The sequence below is a fragment of the Myxine glutinosa genome, unplaced genomic scaffold (genome assembly GCF_964187855.1).
Source record: "Myxine glutinosa unplaced genomic scaffold, kmMyxGlut1.1 SCAFFOLD_541, whole genome shotgun sequence".
Taxonomy (NCBI): Eukaryota; Metazoa; Chordata; class Myxini; order Myxiniformes; family Myxinidae; genus Myxine; species Myxine glutinosa.
Window position 1 is genome coordinate 138,951 of NW_027616638.1, and position 18,779 is coordinate 157,729.

At 50.0% G+C, this 18,779-nt stretch overlaps 1 protein-coding gene across 1 annotated transcript in view; it reads right to left on the reverse strand.

Annotated features, from left to right (window-relative positions):
• LOC137419056 (E3 ubiquitin-protein ligase Midline-1-like) overlaps window positions 1–18,779 on the reverse strand; it is a 127,072-nt gene that overhangs the window by 80,198 nt on the left and 28,095 nt on the right. Inside the window, exons 2-3 of the mRNA XM_078768817.1 lie at window positions 17,788–18,468; window positions 9,442–9,537 (exon numbers count right to left, since the gene is read on the reverse strand). Of these exons, the coding sequence (XP_078624943.1) occupies window positions 9,442–9,537; window positions 17,788–18,423 (732 nt within the window). The 5' untranslated portion in view covers window positions 18,424–18,468. The remainder of the gene's footprint in view (window positions 1–9,441; window positions 9,538–17,787; window positions 18,469–18,779) is intronic.

Consider the following 18,779-nt stretch of genomic DNA (forward strand, 5'->3'; position numbering starts at 1 on the left):
TCCGAGGCATCACTCTCCAAAACGAAAGAGACACTCTCGTCAATCGTTGCGACAGCGGCGCCAGCAATGTCGACTTTAAGGCCCTCGAAGGCCACCAGGGCGGCCGGGCCCATGGGGAAAATGTCGCAGGCCACGAGGGGGCGGAGCTTAGCGGAGAAATTTTGCACCCACTTTGAGTAGTGGGCGAACAGCCCTAGAGCGCGTTTCGGCGAAGCCCGATCGCTAGGCGGAGCCATATCGAGCAAAGGGCGCAGACGCTCCTTATCCGGAGAGACGGAGCCATGGGTCACGGTGTACCCCAAAAGGTCTACCGTGCGTAGAGAGTATTGACACTTCGCCGCATTCATGGTTAAGCGATATTTCCGCGTGACCTCGAGGAAGCGTTTTAGATTAGCGTCGTGATGCGCCTGGTCATACCCACAAACCGTAAGATTGTCCAGATAGACAAAGACATCGGTCAAATTCTCCTTCGCAACGAGGTCATCCATAGCTCTCTGAAAACAAGCAACGCCGTTCGTTACCCCAAAGGGAAGTCTCGTGAACTGGTACAACCGCTGACCCGATTCAAAGGCTGTAAAGACGCGATCAGCCCTAGAGATGGGGACTTGATGATACGCACTATGTAGATCGAGAGTGCTATAAACGGAATACAGGGCCACCTGGCGTACCAGGGCATCCATCCCCGGTAATGGGTAGGCATCCAGCTGTGTAAAACGATTAATCGTTTGCGAATAGTTGATTAACATTCGCCTGCGGTGGGCCTCACTCCGCACCACTAAGACTTGGGCCCGCCACGGTGACCTACTGTGTTCTATGATACCGTCCTTCAAGAGCAGGGCCGTTTCTTCCGCAATGAATTGCGCGTCCGCGCGAGAGTAGCGCCGCGATTTGATGGCTACAGGGGTACAATCAGTGGTCAGGTTGGGGAACAGAGAGAGTGGCTCCATGTCCATTTGAGCAAGGGCACACACAGCGAGCGTGTCCGGCCCTCCGAAGTCAATTTCCAAACGTCCATGCCGCTTAAGGAAATCAAGTCCTAACAGAACGTCAGCGCATAAGGCCGGTAATACCATGAGATACACGTCCGGGAACGTGCGTCCATTTATCACAAGTTTCAATCGACACGCCCCTTTTGTGCTCAACCGAAGTCCCTGAGATGCCATGAAGATCCGGCGGGTTGTCCCGAGAACCAGCCACCCATGTTGATGCACGAGTCGCTGATCAATAAAACTATCCGTGGATCCCGTATCAATCAAAGCTTGCGCAAAAACGCCCGCGACCGTGAGCGGAATGAAGGCCTGCGCTAGGCCGGCAGATCCGGCAGGTATAGTTCCGGCCGGGCGAGAAGATTGCGCCTCGCGGGTGGATCCCACGCCGGCTGCAATCCTTCAGGCCTCAGCAGGAGCATTGAAGTCAGTTGGCTCATCGGTAGTTTCATTTGCCAGAGTGGGTGTGGGGTGGTCGTGAGAGCAGCCGCCAGATGGAGCTCGAGCCACGGGAGAAAGATCTCTGCCATCTGCAGAGTCATATGCCACAGCGGGTGCATGTAATCCATAAAAGCTGCCGTCAGATGGCGCTCGAGCCACGTGAGAAAGATTTCTGCCATCTGCAGATTGACAAGCCAGAGGGGGTGCATGTAATTCGCAAAAGCTGTCATCAGATGGCGCTCGAGTCACGTGCTGCGTTTGCCGCACTTCGAGAGGCATTTCCAAAGTAGGTGCATGTCGCTTGTTTGAAGTAGGCGTTTGAAAGCCAGTCAAGGTTGGATGCTCTGTGACCGGTCGCGTTCGCGCCATTTGTTTCGGCGGCCCGACGTATCTCACCAAGGTCGGGCGAGAAGCCAGAGGCCCGCGAGGAGGAGAGCGGCTCATCAAAGCTGTGCAAGGCGCCCCGTCCGGCGCTCGATCCGTTGGCTCCGCGATGAGCCCATTCAAGGTCGCTCGGGAATGCATGCCCCGAGCGGCCTTTCTGCAGACTTTTGCAAAATGGCCTTTGGTGGAGCAGAGGTGACATGTCGCCTCTCGGGCCGGGCATTCAGAGCGCGGATGCTGCCGATTGCCACAAAAATAACATTTTGCATACCGGGCAGGCCGTGGCCCGGCAGCGGCGGCCGCAGTGAGGCCGGATGCGGAGTCCGCTTCCGGAGCACCCAGAGACTCGGCCGTCGTGGGGGTCGGGTCCTCCTCCGTACCCTCGGCGGTAGCCCTCTCGGGTCGCGCGAGTTGCGAGGTCCCCGCCACGACTCGTGGGTGATCATATGCGGTCAATTGTTCTCGAGCATCTGTGTATACGCGTGCCAGCCGTAGTGCTTCTGTAAAGGTCAGCTCCGCGACCTCCAAGAGACGGAGCCGCAAGACTCCAGAACTAATTCCGGATATGAATGAATCTCAGAGCAAATCGTCCTGCACTTGCTCGTGGGTCCGGACGTCCTGCACGCAGTCTGACAATAAATAGCGCAGCTCCTGCGCGAAGCGATCGATCGATTCAGATGGTTGTTGTCGTCGCTGAGAGAGTTGATGCCGGCCATGCACAGCGTTCCGTTTCTTTACATAGAGGCGCTTCAGCTCGGCTAGGGCCATAGCATACGTCCCAAATCGAGAAATGGTCTTGAAAACAGTGTGATGGACCTTGGACTGTAACACGGACAGCTTTATCACAGCGGTTGGCTCTGTCTCGTGAGCAGCGAAGTAATTCTGCAGCATGTTGAGCCAATGAGCAAACTCCGATGCAGATCCTTCAGCTTGAGGGTCGGCTCCGAGAATCGGAACCACGATCATCTTGTGGTCAGCCATTCGGCGAACTAAATGATATTAAATGTCGTGAAAATCAAGCTCAGACACGACGTGACCTCTGGGTAGGCTTTAATATCATTTAGATTGGCAATACATCCTGTAACAATACATGCAGCAATAGGCATTAAATCAGAGCATTTCAAGAACAGCAATGGGAGTTTCAATATAACAATGGTTAGCGCAGCGCATCGTCAGCGCAGCATTTGGGGTGTACATACCATTCAAACTACTGGATAATGTCACAGTGAGTCCCGCCGAAGTGTCCGCGCGCCCCGGTTGTCCCGGGTCTTATAGACGGCCCCTTCCGTAGCGAGCACCCCTGGGTTCACCTTGGTATAATTTCACTACAATATATATATATATATATATATATATATATATATATATATATATATATATATATATATATATATATATATATATATATATATAATTGGTGTTGTTTGTTATTTTAGTGCAAGCTAAAGTAACTGGTGTTGCAAGAAGAAATTCAATGAAATACTCTCATAATTAAATTTGTGTTGTCAACAACAATTCACTGCAACTTCAACATACGATCTTCACAATACAAATTACTTGATCACTCCAGGGAGAAAATCCCAGGCAGTGTATAAGCACAAGACCCAAATGACGCCTGTAGGTCAATTATCCGGGATCAATTTTGTTTTATCCAAACATAGCCCTCGACCTTCTCTGGATGAAAGAGGAGGCCATATAAAGTTTAGTCGCACTGATTCCTACAAGGTCCGAATATATAAACAAACAAATAAACAAACTTTCTTTATATATTAGATATAGCGGCGTACCCTCCCTCCTGGTGGGTCGAGCTTGCAAATTACTCACTGGAAAAGTATCGTCTGTGTTTTTCAAGAAGTCAACAGATGTTTATGTGGTGTGTGCTTTAAAGATTCTAGATGGTCTAAACTCTAAAGGGTATATTCCAATCATAGTTAGTGTCTAAAGGGTCAAAAGGGTCTAATCTCTCAAGCATGCAAAAGGGGCTGAAAAAGGTCCAAGTGGTCTAAAGCTATAAATGGTCAAGGGTCCAATATGTCTAATCTGTCTGAAGGGTGTAAGGGGTCCAAATGGTGTTGAAGTCCAAGTGACTTAGGGAGTTTAAAGGTCTACAGGTTCTTGGGGTCGAAAGGGTATAAAAGGTTGAAAGGGTGAAGGAATCTAAAAGTGTTGAAAGGGTCTCAAAAGTAAAAGTATTCTTAAGGGTATTTCAGGTTCTTTGGGATCTAATCTCTCAAAAATGCAAAAAGGGTCTTGGAGGTCTTTAAAGGCTAAGGTAGTGCATGAAAATACCATGAGGGCAATCCACAGGTCGGACTTTGTCTGTGTGCCAAATTTGGTGGTTGTTGGCACAGCTGTCTTTGCAAAGAAACACGAACATATACACAGACAGACAGACAGACAGACATCAAACAAATTTTTATTTTTTTCGGTAATTATTTATTATTCACATTTGGTGTTATTACAGGACTTGTTTTTTTTAAGACAGAAGTGTTTATATTTACAAATGTGCCCACAAAGCCAAATAAATAATAACATACACCCTAATCAGGTGTGGTCTCCTCATCGTCAGGGTGCCGGGTGAAAGGGAAGGATGCGAGGGGAGGAGGGAGATTTGTGGGAATGGAGGAATTATTTTCTCACATTTTCTGCTCATGGTACCCCGAAAACGACAAAACTTGTGACAGGAACACATTGGGCAAGTCGTTCACTCTGACACACACATACAAAACATGCATACATGTGTACATACCATTGTCGGATTGTTTGTTTCTTTATTTGTATAATTCGTTGACTTGTAGGAGCTATGCTCCAACGTAAATCGGCAGAATGGACGCGACAAAAAGCTGGGATTCGTCCGAGTTTCTTTATTGTGTCAAATCAACTAAGGTACTCTGAAAAGCCCGTTTATCGGGCAGCAATATATATACACATTATCCCGGAGCGTTTGCCCGGGAAAGGCGAGAGGGGGCGTGCCCGGGCGTCCTGGACGCAGCCTGGCAAGTCGAGGGCGGGCATGCCCGGGCGTCCCGGACGAGGCCTGGCAAGTCGAGCGCGGGCCTGCACGGGCGTCCTGGACGAGCCCGGCATGGTGATCGCTCTGCATCCTTGGTATGTGCAAGGCGATTGTGTAAACCCAGTGGCAGCCGCTACACACGTCCCCCCAGAATCGACTTGCACCGGCAGGGTCAATTTAAGGGGGGTCCTGATGACCCGGCCGAAGTGACCCCTGGCGGGTCGTGGGGGGGGGGGTCCGGTGTGGTGGTGGGCGGTCGAGTGGGGGGCACTGTGGACGGGGGGCGGCCTCGCCGCGGCAGAAGAGCCAACCGTGGCGGTTGGTCGATGTCCACGTGCGCCGGCTTGAGGCGGCCCACCGCAATCCGGTCCGACCTGCAGCCGATGTCAATGACGAACGACTTGTCGTCCCGTCGCAGGACCCGGAAGGGCCCGTCATACGGTGGCCGGAGTGGCCCCCGATGTGCGTCATGATGCACAAAAAACGTACTCCGCTGTGCGAAGCGCTGGGGAGACGTAGGACTGTGGGTCACCGTGGTGGGACGTTGGCACGGGGGCAAACCGTCGGGCGGTCTCCTGGAGGTCCGAGTGCAGGTGAGCTGCGGACCAGCGACTGGTAGCGTCGGGCACGAATTCGCCCGGGACGCGTAGCGCCTGGCCGTAGACAAGCTCGGTGGTGGATGCCCGGAGGTCCTCCTTGGGGGCCGTGCGGAGGCCCAAAAGGACCCACGGCAGCCGGTCGGCCCAACCGCCGTCCTGAAGGCCGGCCATGAGCGCGGCCTTCATGGAGCGGTGGAATCGCTCGCACAACCCGTTGGCTTGGGGGTGGTAGGCCGTACTACGGTGGAGCTTGACCCCCAGGTTGCGGGCGACCGCGCCCCACAGCTCGGAGGTGAACTGCTGTCCGCGGTCCGACGAGATGTCAGCCGGTGCGCCGAAGCGGGCGACCCAGGTGGCGATGAAAGTCTGCGCCACGTTGGCGGTGGTGGTGGAGACGAGGGGAACGGCCTCCGGCCACCTGGTGGTCCTGTCCACCATGGTGAGCAGGTGTGTGAAACCCCGTGATGGGGGGGAGGGGGGCCACCAGGTCCACGTTGACGTGGTCGTAACGTCGTTCGGGCATGGTGAAAGGTGCCAGCGGGGCCTGGGTGTGTCGGTGGACCTTGGCCTGTTGGCAGGCTGTGCAGGTGCTGGTCCAATCGCGGACATCCCGTCGAAGGCCGTCCCAGACGAATCGCGCCGACACCAGCTTCTGGGAAGCTTTCCGGCCCGGGTGGGACAGGCCGTGGAGGGAGGCGAAGATGCGGCATTGCCAGGTAACGGGCACGATGGGGCGAGGCTGGCCTTGGGAGACGTCGCAGAGCAGGACAGTGTCCGCGAAGGGGATATCGGCCAGGCGTAGGCCCGTGTCCGCCACCCGGAGGGCTTGCACCGTGGTGTCGGTGGTTTGGTCCGCCGCAATAAGCGCGAAGTCCACGCCGAGGTGGATCGCCTTCGCGCTGGCCCGAGAAAGACAGTTGGCCATGGCGTTGTCTTTGCCGGCGACGTGCCGGATGTCCGTGGTAAACTCCGACACGGCGGAGAGGTGGCGCTGTTGGCGGGCCGACCACGGCTCTGTGACCTTGGCCATTGCGTAAACCAACGGCTTGTGGTCGATGAACGCCATGAAGGGTCGGCCCTCCAGGAGGTGGCGGAAATGGCGAACGGCCAGGTGTAGACCGAGGAGCTCATGGTCAAACGTGCTATATTTGAGCTCGTTTGGCCGGAGTTGCCGGCTGAAAAAAGCAAGTGGCTGCCACACCCCATTAACCCATTGCTCATGTACGGCGCCCACCGTGTAGTCAGAGGCATCCGTGGTGAGGGCGATGGGAGCGTTGAGCACCAGGTGAGCGAGCAGTGTTGCGTCGGCGTGGGCCCGCTTTGAACTTTTAAAGACCGCGTCCATTGCTGCGGACCAGACAACGTCGTGCTTGGCCGGCTTGCCCCAGAGGGCTTCGTAGAGGGGCCGCATGAGTTGAGCAGCGCGGGGCATGAAGCGTTGATAGAAATTCACCATTCCCAGGAATTCCTGCAGGGCCTTTGTGGAGCGGGGACGCGGAAACTTGGTGATGGCCTCGACCTTGGTTGGCAGCAGCACGGCCCCGTTCTTGGTGATGTGGTGGCCCAAAAAATCAACGGCCATCGTGCCGAAGTGGCATTTGGCCGGGTTGACAATGAGGCCATGCTCGCTGAGGTGCCCGAACAGTGTTCGGAGGTGGAGGATTTGCTCGGCCCGGGACGTGCTGGCGACGAGGATGTCGTCCAGGTAAACGAAGAGGAACGGCAGGTCACGCAGCATGCCGTCCATCAAGCACTGGAACGCCTGAGCTGCATTCTTGAGGTCAAAAGGCATTCGCAGGAATTCGAATAAGCCGAACGGCGTGATGACGGCCGTTTTTGGGACGTCGGCCGCCCTGACAGGTACCTGGTGATATCCCCGTATTAAATCGATCTTTTAAAAAATGACGTTAAGGCGTCGTTAAGGCGGCGGTAGTCACCACATGGGCGCCAGCCGCTCCCTGTTTTTGGGATGATGTGTAGTGGCGAAGCCCACGCACTATCAGAGCGCCGCATGATGCCGAGGTGTTCCAAAGCATCGAACTCGGCTTTGGCCATGGCGAGCTTGGCTGGGTCGAGGCGGCGGGCTCTGGTGTAGACCGGCGGGCCCATGGTTGGTATGTGGTGCTCGATCCCATGTCGTACTGCGACTGCCGAAAACGTCGGCCGCGTGAGGGCCGGGAACTCTGTGAGCAGGCGAGCAAACTCATTCGCCGCCGGGAGGGCGCATGCCAGCTCGGTCGGAGCGGAGCTGCTCAATGTGCATGCCAGGGAGCTGAAGGTCTCGGCGTTGATGAGGCGACGCCGTTGGACGTCCACCAGCAGTCCGTGTGCGCAGAGGAAATCGGCGCCTAGCAGAGCCATGGGCACACTTGCGGTTACAAAAGTCCAATTAAAGCGTTGGCCGCCGAAGCAGAGGGTGATGTTGCGCGGGCCGAAGGTGCGGATGGCAGATCGGTTGGCCGCAACCAAGGAGGGGCCGCAAACCGTGGACTGCCTGTCCTGATCGGAGGTGGGTATGATGCTCAGTTGGGTGCCGGTGTCACACAGGAAGCGCCGTCCGGACGCTTTGTCCGTGATGAAAAGTAAGTTGCCCGTGTGGCCGGCGCTCATGGCTGGTAATGAACGCCGGCCCGGCCGTTTCCCGGCTTGCCGAAGGTGCACGTGGGTCGGCATGTCCGGGCCTTCTGTCCGAACCTGGCATGATAATAACACCATGCCTGGTCAGGTGGAGGCTCCGGTCGTCGTGCTGGAGGTGGTCGGCGCGGCGTAGCGGCCGCCAATTGCGTCGGCAGTTCGGTCGTCGACCATGCCGGGTGCTCAGACGCCATGGGCGTTGCTTCGGACGGCGGTGGGCCCCAAGTCGCTGCTCCAATGTGTTGGCCTGCCGCGGAGATCTTGTCGGCTTCCCTGGCAAGGGCGCGGGGATCTGTGATCGTCGTGCTTGCCAGGGCGAGGCATACCAGGCTAGGCAGCTGACGGAGGAACAGCTCCCGGAACAGGAACGCCGGAGAGTGCTCGCCGAGCAGCGAAAGCATGTAGTCCATTCACTCGGACGGGCGCGTGTCGCCGAGCTCGGGCAGGTCGAGCAGGAGCCGTGCACGTTCCGCTGATGAGAGGGCGAAAGCGTCGAGGAGGAGCTTTTTAATCGCGTCATATTTGTCAGTGGCTGGCTGGCTCTCGAGGAGGCTCAGGGCGCGGGCCGCGGTGGCTGAGCCGAGTGCTGCTACCACATGGTGGAAGCGGGTGTCATCGGCCGTGATGCCTCGCAGGGCGAACAGGGAGTCCGCCTGGGTGAACCAAACCGCCGTGTGAGCCTCCCAGAAGGTAGGCAGTTTGAGGGCAACTGCCGTGTCCATGTCGGGTCACCAATGTAGGAGCTATGCTCTAACGTAAATCGGAAGAATGGACGTGACAAAAAGCTGGAATTCGTCCGAGTTTCTTTATTGTGTCAAATCAACTCGGGTACTCTGAAAAGCCCGTTTATTGGGCAGCAATATATATACACATTATCCCGGAGCGTTTGCCTGGGAAAGGCGAGAGGGGGAGTGCCCGGGCGTCCTGGCAAGTCGAGGGCGGGCATGCCCGGGCATGCCCGGGCGTCCCGGACGAGGCCTGGCAAGTCGAGAGCGGGCATGACTGGGCGTGCCCGGGCATGCCCGGGCATCCCGGACGAGGCCTGGCAAGTCGAGCGCGGGCCTGCCCGGGCGTCCTGGACGAGCCCGGCATGGTGATCACTCCATGTCCTCGGTAGGTGCAAGGCGATTGTGTAAACCCAGCGGTAGCCGCTACAGACTATTATTTGTTCCCTTGCAGCATTTTTTTTTTTGCAGAGTTCGTTAGTTCACTTCTAAAAAAATTATCATCGTACATCCCTTCACAAAACGACGATGACTTATTCGAAGAGAAATAAAGGTGTGAGTGAGCACCTTCCTCGATTGCAATCCTTTTATGGGGAACCAGGTGGGGGACATGACCCTTTCCAAGTTTCCAAGAACACCCATTCCTTGATGAGTCCTACCTCTGTTTTCTCTTCCTCTTTCTGAACCTGCCGTAGTTTGGATGCAACGCTCTGCATTGACTTTGACACATGAGGATACTTTGCAGCCAAAACATCCTGCACAGAATAAAGAAACAACAGAATGAAGAATCGTGAACCTGTGGTGGATTAAAAAGGAACATCCTGCACAACATTATATAAATACTAGCAGAGGTAACCGCACCTTGTGTGGAAGGAATTTAGAAGATGCAAGATGATTTGTAATACGGGCTAACACCTGGTGGTGCTATACGATACACATTTACAAAGAGAGAATTGGGGTCTTCGCCCCACCCTGAACCCCCGAACCTGTAGGATTGAAAATGTTTTCTTGCATTTCCATTTGCCAAGGGGATTGGTATGCAATATGATGGGGTTATAATTATATATATAGATATATATATGGAGTATACATTTGTGAGAAGCACAGTCAATGTGATGGGAGTTTTATTAAAATTTATAAATATTCTCTTCTCTTTAACTCTAGAGCTGTATTAGAAAAAGTCCCAGGACGACATTAACCACTAAAACTGTCTCAGCTGTCTTGAAGGTCGATGTTTGGTGAAGCACTGAAGCCGTCAAGATTACATCACTCTACATTTAAATAATTATATAAGGTCGATGTTTGGTGAAGCACTGAAGCCGTCAAGATTATATCACTCTACATTTAAATAATTATATAATTATATCAGGGGTAGCTGCACTGACATTACATGACGTCATCGTGACATGTTGGTATGAAGGTAAAGATCGATATATTTTGTAATTTAAATTGCTGGAAAATGTTTGAAAACCTAAAATGTCCAACTACAAAGATCGAACCATTTAAAAAGTTTTCTCTGGGATTGAACTGTTTTCAGGATGTGGGTTTAATGGGATTTTTAGATTGTACGCTGATTTGATATAAAAATACGAATTTAATCCAAGGGATTTTTCAGATTGGGAAGAAGATGAAGATCCCTTCATTTGAGGTCTGGATGATAGCTGGATCACCTGTTACCTGGGTTTGAATACCTTCATGGTTTGTCCAAGATGTGATACACAGGGTCTTGTAATATAGGGGAAAGACCATGAAAGGTATAGAGTGTATGAGGTTCTTCAAAATGAATTCTTCTTCTTGTTCTGCTTCTTTCATATGGAGCACATTTCTGCAGGTTATACCATTTGCTGGAGGTGCAGGTGTCACTGATTCAGTGCCCTCTGTAACTCAGAGCGTTCATTTGTGATCTGTTCAGGGAGCTGGCGATCAGGAAAAGTTGATTTGTACTGATTTGAAATATTCCAAAGATAGTTAGTTCAGTAGGTTTTATAGTTGGGGTGCAGGAAACGACTTACCGACATCTCTCTGCTTTATTTAAACACACCTTTTTACGTGAAAATTATGTGATGATGAATCTTTATTTAAGCTTCATTCGTCTTTAAGTCCGAGGATTGTAAGTAGATCAGGCCGCAAACATTAATCCTTATTACAAAACAAACTTATTTTGGTGAACTCTGAACCCTTGTCACATCAACAAATCAACAATTTCACCTTTTATCAGATGGTCACCTGAAAAAAACTTATTCATTTCCCGTCACGTCTTGTACAGGTGAATGATCAACAACAGCACATGATAAATAATTCTGATGATAAACTCATTCCCAGAAATCTCACGTTTATGAGGAATATTCCACAACGATGACGTAACAAGCTGTACAGAAATGGATAATGGTCAATCGGAAAGTTAAATATATTCAGACCTCTACACGAGCCTTCGTCATATAAAACTAGCCCCGTGGGGGACTGACGGTTACATCCCCATGCCCCACTCCACATATGGAAGTTGAAAAAGGCGACATTAAAACAACAAAGAGCAATCAGAGATTGCAGACCCTCGCCAAGATGTGTTTGCGAGGTGTATTTTGTGGGTAGTTTTTGTACATTCTTTCATTATTTTGTACAACCACACTTTCATCAGACACGCGTGACACATGACATCCTCTTTATAAAACTGAATTCAGTATTGTATTTTAAATATATATTTTTTAATGAGGCTGTCCTCGGGGTCATTAGAGTTCCCAGGGTCTTTCGCATCCACGGAGTCTTTTGGGTCATCAGGGTCCTATGGCTCTTTTGGGTCCTTGGGGTCTTTTTGGTCTTTTGGGCCATTGGGGTCTTTTGGTTCTTTGGAGTCTTCATGGTATTTTGGGTCTTTTTCGTTCCTCGGGGTATTTTGGGTCCTTGGGGTCCCCTGGTTCTTCATGGTATTTGAGGAGCTTCAGGGTATGTTGGGGTATTGGTGGTCTTGACGGGGTCTTAAAGGTTCTTCAAAGGTCCAATGGGTCTCAGCAGTCCAAAGTGTCGAAAGGTACATTCCGATATTACATAATTAATAGACAGGATGCCACTGACTTCAAACAGTACGTAATTAATAGATATATGAAAAGCTCACATGGCTGGAAAAGATAACAAAGTAGTGCTTCTTCTTCTTCAAACAATAACTTCTGGCTGCCAGACCGTAAGACCAATCATATTGAAATTTTAAGCATGTGTTCTGCTTTGCGACTACGTCATTATTTTGAAGTTTCACATCAATCAATGAAGCGGTTTAAGAGGTAGAACTTTTAAAAGATTTTTGTTCAATCAAATATGGCCACCAAACCATGTGACGTATTAATTATTCAAGGACAGCAGGGTATATGCAAGGCATGGGGAACATATGTTTGAAGTTTCCGTTCGATCTGTTCAGCCGTTCTGGAGGAGTGGCTTTTTACAGTTTTATTCTTCAAAAAATCATAGCCGCCAAACCATGTGACCGATGACGTCATGGTCACATAACCTTTTGTTTGTCATGGGTATACTATCATGCATGTCATGTTTTGCCTCAATCTGTTTGCCTGTTTCGGTGAAAAAGGGATTGTAGTGGTTTATAAGGCTTTGTGTTCAAACAAATATGGCGGCCAAACCATGTGACCGATGATGTAATAAAAAATTTTCTCCACCAATTTATCCCTCGATAATGCTCAATAAATCTTGATCGGATAAAGTTTTGTACTTGTCGAATTATGACATCATAATGGAGGCACGTATGACATCATTATTGACATATTTTATTCCACATGGAGACTTCTTTAAAATGACAAATGTCTCAATTTTTTCTACGCAGCGATTTCGGAGATATAGAGGTGCAAAGTTTTTCGGTTTTTCCAAGATGGTGCCCGTACCACATGACCTTCACCCATACCCAGACATTTCTTCCATCTTCACTCCCGGAGAAGACGACATAATTATCATTGAAAAATTATACAGGAGGATGCGCACCTGCAGTGAAAATTTCCTGCCAATCGGAGCAACGGTTGCAGAAAAAAAACATTTATTCTGTGCAGACAAACAAACAAACAGACAGACTCAAATGCAATACCCTCTCCCCTGGCGATGGCAATTATATAGAAGAGAGAGACCACACCTCTCGCGAGATCTTGGAGACGGCGGCAGGGATTTTCGAAGCTCCACACGGTCTCCACGTTTTTCGAAGTTAAGTCTGTTCACAATTGTATTTTGTCGAAACTGTATTTATCTTTCGGTGTGTGAAGTTATTGTGTGCAACTTTGGTTGTTTCTCGGTGTTTATCTTTCATAAATTGATCGTCTGTTTGCCGTGTCGCGAGCAAGGCCTTGTACAGTGTGCACTGTACAACCTTGAAGCTTTGTTTTTCTCTCAGTGGTCCGTCGTTTGTGATCCAATAACTTTCGTTCTCTGTATTCCCAGTCTTTTCACCCAAGTTTCCTTGTGTAAATCTCAACTCAAAAAAAAAAAAAAAAAAAACATTTCCTTCTCTGTTCTCATTCGTTTATTCATTCTTATTCGTTCGTTCGTTCTTCGACAACGTGTTTCTCCCCCATTTCCCCAGATAGTTTTCACTCATTAACCTTCAATGTTTACACTTTCCCCTCAAGTTATGTATTCCGTCATATTTTATAACACCTTTTTCTTCTTCTTCTTTAAAAGGCTGCTTTCGACTTGCTCACCAAATCAATTCATCCCAAAAAAAATATCCATCTCCTATAGTGCCTTTGTTCTACATTCCCTAAACTCTCCTGCACTCCATCCTCCATCCAGCGTCCTTAAACGTATTTTTAACTCGAAGGTCACAAGAAACTCATTTTGCAATAAATGTTCGTTTCCCATAAATCGTACACTTTCAAAAATCCAATCTCACCCCTCCCCTCCAAATCTTCCCCATAACCCCTCCCCTCCAAATCTTCCCCATCACCCCTCCCCTCCAAATCTTCCCCATCACCCATCCCTTTCAAATCTCCCCCCTTGCCCCCTCCCTCCTAAACTACCCCCTCACCCCTCCCCGCCAAGACGCCCCCTCGCCCCTCCCCTCCTAGACTCCTGCCTCACCCTCCCCTCCAAATCTCCCCCATATCCCATCCCTTTCAAATCCCTCCCCTTGTCCCTTCCCTCCCAAACTCCCCCCTCACCCCTCCCCTTCAAATCTCCCCACCCTCATTGCTTCTCAATTTCCCCCCGCTCACTCCCCCTCCTCAAAGCGTCCTCCCCGCTTCTTCCCCCTTCAAACGCTCACCTCCATCTCCCCCAACCTTCTGCCTCGCTCTTCCCCCTCCTCAAATAACACCTCATTGTGGCTCACCCAATCACCATCAAACCTTTTGTCCGCCCCATCCTTCCCTTTCTCCGAGCTATTCTGAAATCTCTGACACACCTTCAACAGCTCTCCCTACCTCTTCCACCTCTTCCACATCTTACCCTACCCCTCCTCCCCCCTGTTCTGTATCTGATGCTCCCCCTTCCTCTTCATTAACGGTATGGACCTCAAACATCCGGGGCCTTCGTTCAAACTTAACCGATCTCTCCATACAGGTTGCTTCTGTCAAACCAGACGTGATCTGCTTAACAGAAACTTTCCTCCTTTAAGATGTCTCTGATTCCATAGTATCTCTCCCGGGCTACTCCCTCCTCCGGTATGATAGACCTGAGCCTCGTCCTGGAGGCGGGGTTGCTATCTTTATCAAAAACTCTCTTCCTCACTCGCCCTGCACTGCACTCTCTCCACCTCACCCCCAGGAATACCTCTGGCTACGGCTTCCCCTTCGCTCCCACCTCTTGTTCATATGTGTGTTGTACCGTCCACCAAACAGTGATGACTCCATCTACATCTCGCTGTCTGATGATATGGACCAACTTCTATCTACTCATCCCAACTCTCTCTTCCTCATATGTGGTGATTTCAACTGTCATCATGCCAGTTGGCTGGGTGTGGGTACCTCTCTCACCAGCCATGGCTCCTCAGCAAAGGACTTCTGCGACTCACTGGGACTGACACAATCTGTCAATTTCCCGACCCGGATCTCAGTCAACGGAACATCTTCTCTTCTGGACTTGGTTATGACTAACTTCCCTGAAAATGTCTGCTGCTCTTCTTCTGCTCCGATCGGAACATCTGATCATGTCCTTGTTAAAGTGGACATCTCTCTGACCATCCTCAGGGAGCCTGCTCAGCGTCGACGAGTCTGGCATTTCACTCAGGCCAACTGGCACGGTCTTCAAGCAGCCATCAATCATCTGGACTGGTCTCCCATCACTACCACCTCTGACATCAACTCATCCTGGGAATTCTTCCAAAGTAAATTGCTCTCTCTCATGCACAGATTTATCCCATCTCGTCTTCAGTTGTCATACCCTTCCTCCCGTCCATGGTACACGGAATCTTGTGGTGAGGCTGTTGCCCAGAAACAACTTGCCTTCGTCTCCTGGAAAGCAAATCCAACGGAAGGAAATCTCATTTCCTTTCACAAAGCCCGAAACAAGTGTGTGTCCACCCTCAGGAGAGCCAGGAAACAATATCTCTCCGTTCTCAAGACCGAACTCTCTTATCTGTCTCCCTCTTCCAAATCCTGGTGGCGTCTGGTCAAATCCGTTTCTGGTGTTTGTTCCCCCTCCATCCCCTCCCTTACCTCAAACGGCTACACAGCTGACTCCGCACGTGAAAAAGCTGAATGCCTCAACTCTGTGTTTGCCTCTAAATCTTGTGTCCCAAACCCATCCCTCTCTGTACCCACCATACCCAGTCGTACCCTGCTGCTCCTGGACTCCGTGTCCTTTCCTCCTGACAAGGTGGAAAAGTTTCTGTCAACCCTCGACTCTGATTCTGCAACTGGACCCGACGGCATCAGCCCACGGGTCCTAAAATCCTGCTCTGCTGCTCTATCTCACCCTCTCTCTGTTCTCTTCACCCTCTCTTTTGCTCAAGGTCAACTGCCATCTGCTTGGAAATCAGCCAACATCACCGCTTTGCACAAAAAAGGTGCAAAAACAGATCCTAGCAACTACAGACCAATCAGCCTTCTCCCAATTATCAGCAAAGTCATGGAATCCATCATTGCTTCTGATATGAAATCTTTCCTCTTCTCCAATGGCTTGATCTCTGATCATCAATTTGGTTTCAGACCAGGTCACTCTACTCTGGACATGCTGCTTCTGCTGTCTCAACAATGGATGGAGGTCCTCAATGCCAAACAGGAAATTAGAGCTGTCTCCCTCGACATATCACGTGCCTTCGACACGGTCTGGCACCCCGCTCTGCTCACCAAACTCTCCTCCTTTGGTATCCATGGAAATCTCCACGCATGGCTGGCGGACTTCCTCTCTAGTCGTCGTCAACGTGTGGCCCTGAATGGGTTTCTCTCATCTCCTCTTCCTGTTCAGGCTGGAGTTCCCCAAGGCAGTGTTCTGGGCCCCGTGCTTTTTCTGGTCTTCATCAATGATCTCTCTGACTCTCTCGAAAATCCTCTCTATCTCTTTGCTGATGACTCCACTCTCTGCCGCTCCATTCCTCTTCCCTCAGATCGGCAGTCTGCTGCCTCCTCACTCTCTGAAGACCTGGACAAAATCACAGACTGGTCAAACAAGTGGAACATGTCTTTCAATCCTGACAAATCTCACACTCTTACTATGTCTCTCCGAAAAGATCGACTGGACAACCCTCCCATCTACTTTCTCAACAATCCTCTCCAAGAAGTTCTGTCGCTCAAGATTTTGGGTCTCACTATCTGCCATGATCTTTCTTGGGAAAACCACATTTCCAAGCTGGCCTCCAAAGCCAGTCGCCGACTGGGCATCCTCCGTCGTGCGAAGTCCTTCCTCGGCACACCTGAGCTCCTCACCACATACAAGGCTTTCATCCGCAGCTCAATGGAATACTGTTCTCCCCTATGGGCCGGTGCTCCTGCCTCACACCTAGCTCGGCTTCACGCTGTTGAAACCAAAGCTTTCAGAATTATTGGAATCTCCCGCGATGAAGCTATCTCTGAGGGCCTTTCACTCACTCACCGCAGGCAGGTAGGTGGTCTTTCTGTCTTCTACCGACTCCTCTCCGGCCTTGCACCCCCAGCTCTCTCTGTGCTCTGTCCCCCAAATATTCCTACAGGTCGCACAAGATCTGCCAGCAACCCTCTGATGGTTAAACTGCCGAAATCTCGGCTCTCCGCTCACCTTCACTCTTTCATTCCTCTTTTCTCCCGCCTCTGGAACAAACTCCCTCACTCCCTTCAATCCCACTCCTCCCTCCAGGTCTTTAAAACAGCTGTTCACCACCATCTCTTATCTTCCCCCATCCAAAACCTTGATCTTTTCTACCCCCGCTAATTCACCCCAGATCCACCTTGTTTGAAATTCCAACTTCTTTCCTGGAAGTCCTGGCAGTGTCCATATGTTTTATACCTCTCCCACTGCCCCCTTCCCACGCCCCCCCCCCCAAAGCCCTCGCCCTCTCTCAGATCTCTCGATGTCTCCATGTCTCTCGGTCCCTGCTCTCAAATGTTGTGTTTGTGTCCTTCCCCCTCTCTCCCCATCTTGTCTACCGCTCCCTATGTTATATGTTTTATGTGTCGGTTTGTCTTTCTGTGTGATTAATGTTCGCTCTTTCACGAGCCTCGATATTGTATACAAAAAAAAAAAAAAAAAAAAAAAAAAAAAAAAAAAAAAAAAACAGAAATGTGATCAGCAACAAGACCTCCATAACCTCATGTTCAACTGAGGCAAAAACCCCTCTTTTCATCCTCTTGTAGGGGGTGGATTTGGATGAGGAGCACAACCCCATGAGACATTACTGGCCTGATGAATCATTCCAAATTTGATTCCATAATTGGTCAGGTAGTTTGTGAGAATAAGATGTTTTTGTCAAATGTTAACGGATGGACGGACACGTATATATGGACGGATGGCCGGACATTGGGACCTATTATATGAGCTTATTTCAGAGAAATAACCAAAAATAATATGGATATAATAAGAACAATAACCATTTTCACCGATTTACTCACCCTCAGTTCAGCATGAGCAATCTCCACACCAACAATTTTGTGGTCCTGATGTTCTCCACCTGTGCACGTGCACATCAAGCTCTCATCATCCTTACAATAGAGTAGGATTGGTTTTCCGTGCTCAATGCATCTTAGTTCCTCAATCTTCACTCCCGGATCCACCCGTTTGTGCCCTTTCTGTTGATGAGGCTTCAGGTGTTTCTCACAGCAGAGGATCTCACAAGGTACACACCTCTTGGCTGCCTCTCCATTACAAAGCTCACAGTAACTCTCACTGCCCCCTGATTTCATTCCTTCGTCAACATTCACATCACCATGTTCTGTATCTTGAACCTCAACCTCCAATCCAACCTTTCCCTCTTTCAACTTCATATTTTCTACCAAGTTGGCAACGATCACATTCTTCTTGAGCTTTGGTTTTTGTGGAAAAACCTCACGGCAATTTGGACAAACATAACCTGTGTCTTCTTCCCTGTTCTCCCAGGATTTCTCTATACACACACGACAAAATGAGTGGCCGCATGGCAAAGCAGTGGGCTCCTTGTAGAGTTCAGAGCACACTGAGCATGTGAGTTCATTCAAAATAACTCCAATATCAGAAGACGAAGAAGAAGAAGAAGAAGAAGAAGAAGCCATTTCCTTGGGGTGAGAGAAGAGCGTGAAACAGGGTTGAATTGAAACCTGCAAATGGAGATTGATAATTAGAAAATCGGAAAGTAAATAAAGAGCAAGTACACAGGCACGTGAAAAAGTAAGGACACCCCATGTAAAGTTTTGACTTTTTCAACATATTTCAACATACAGCTATTTGATCTTCATTTCAACAATATTCATAGATAACGGTGATGTAATATAACAAATATCATGAAACATTTACATTTTGTAGTCCATTGTATAATTTAAATAAACATAAATGCAAATTTCGCATGTGGAAAAAGTAAGTACACCCTTGGCTCTAATAGGTGGTATTGCCCCCTTTGGCAGAAACAACC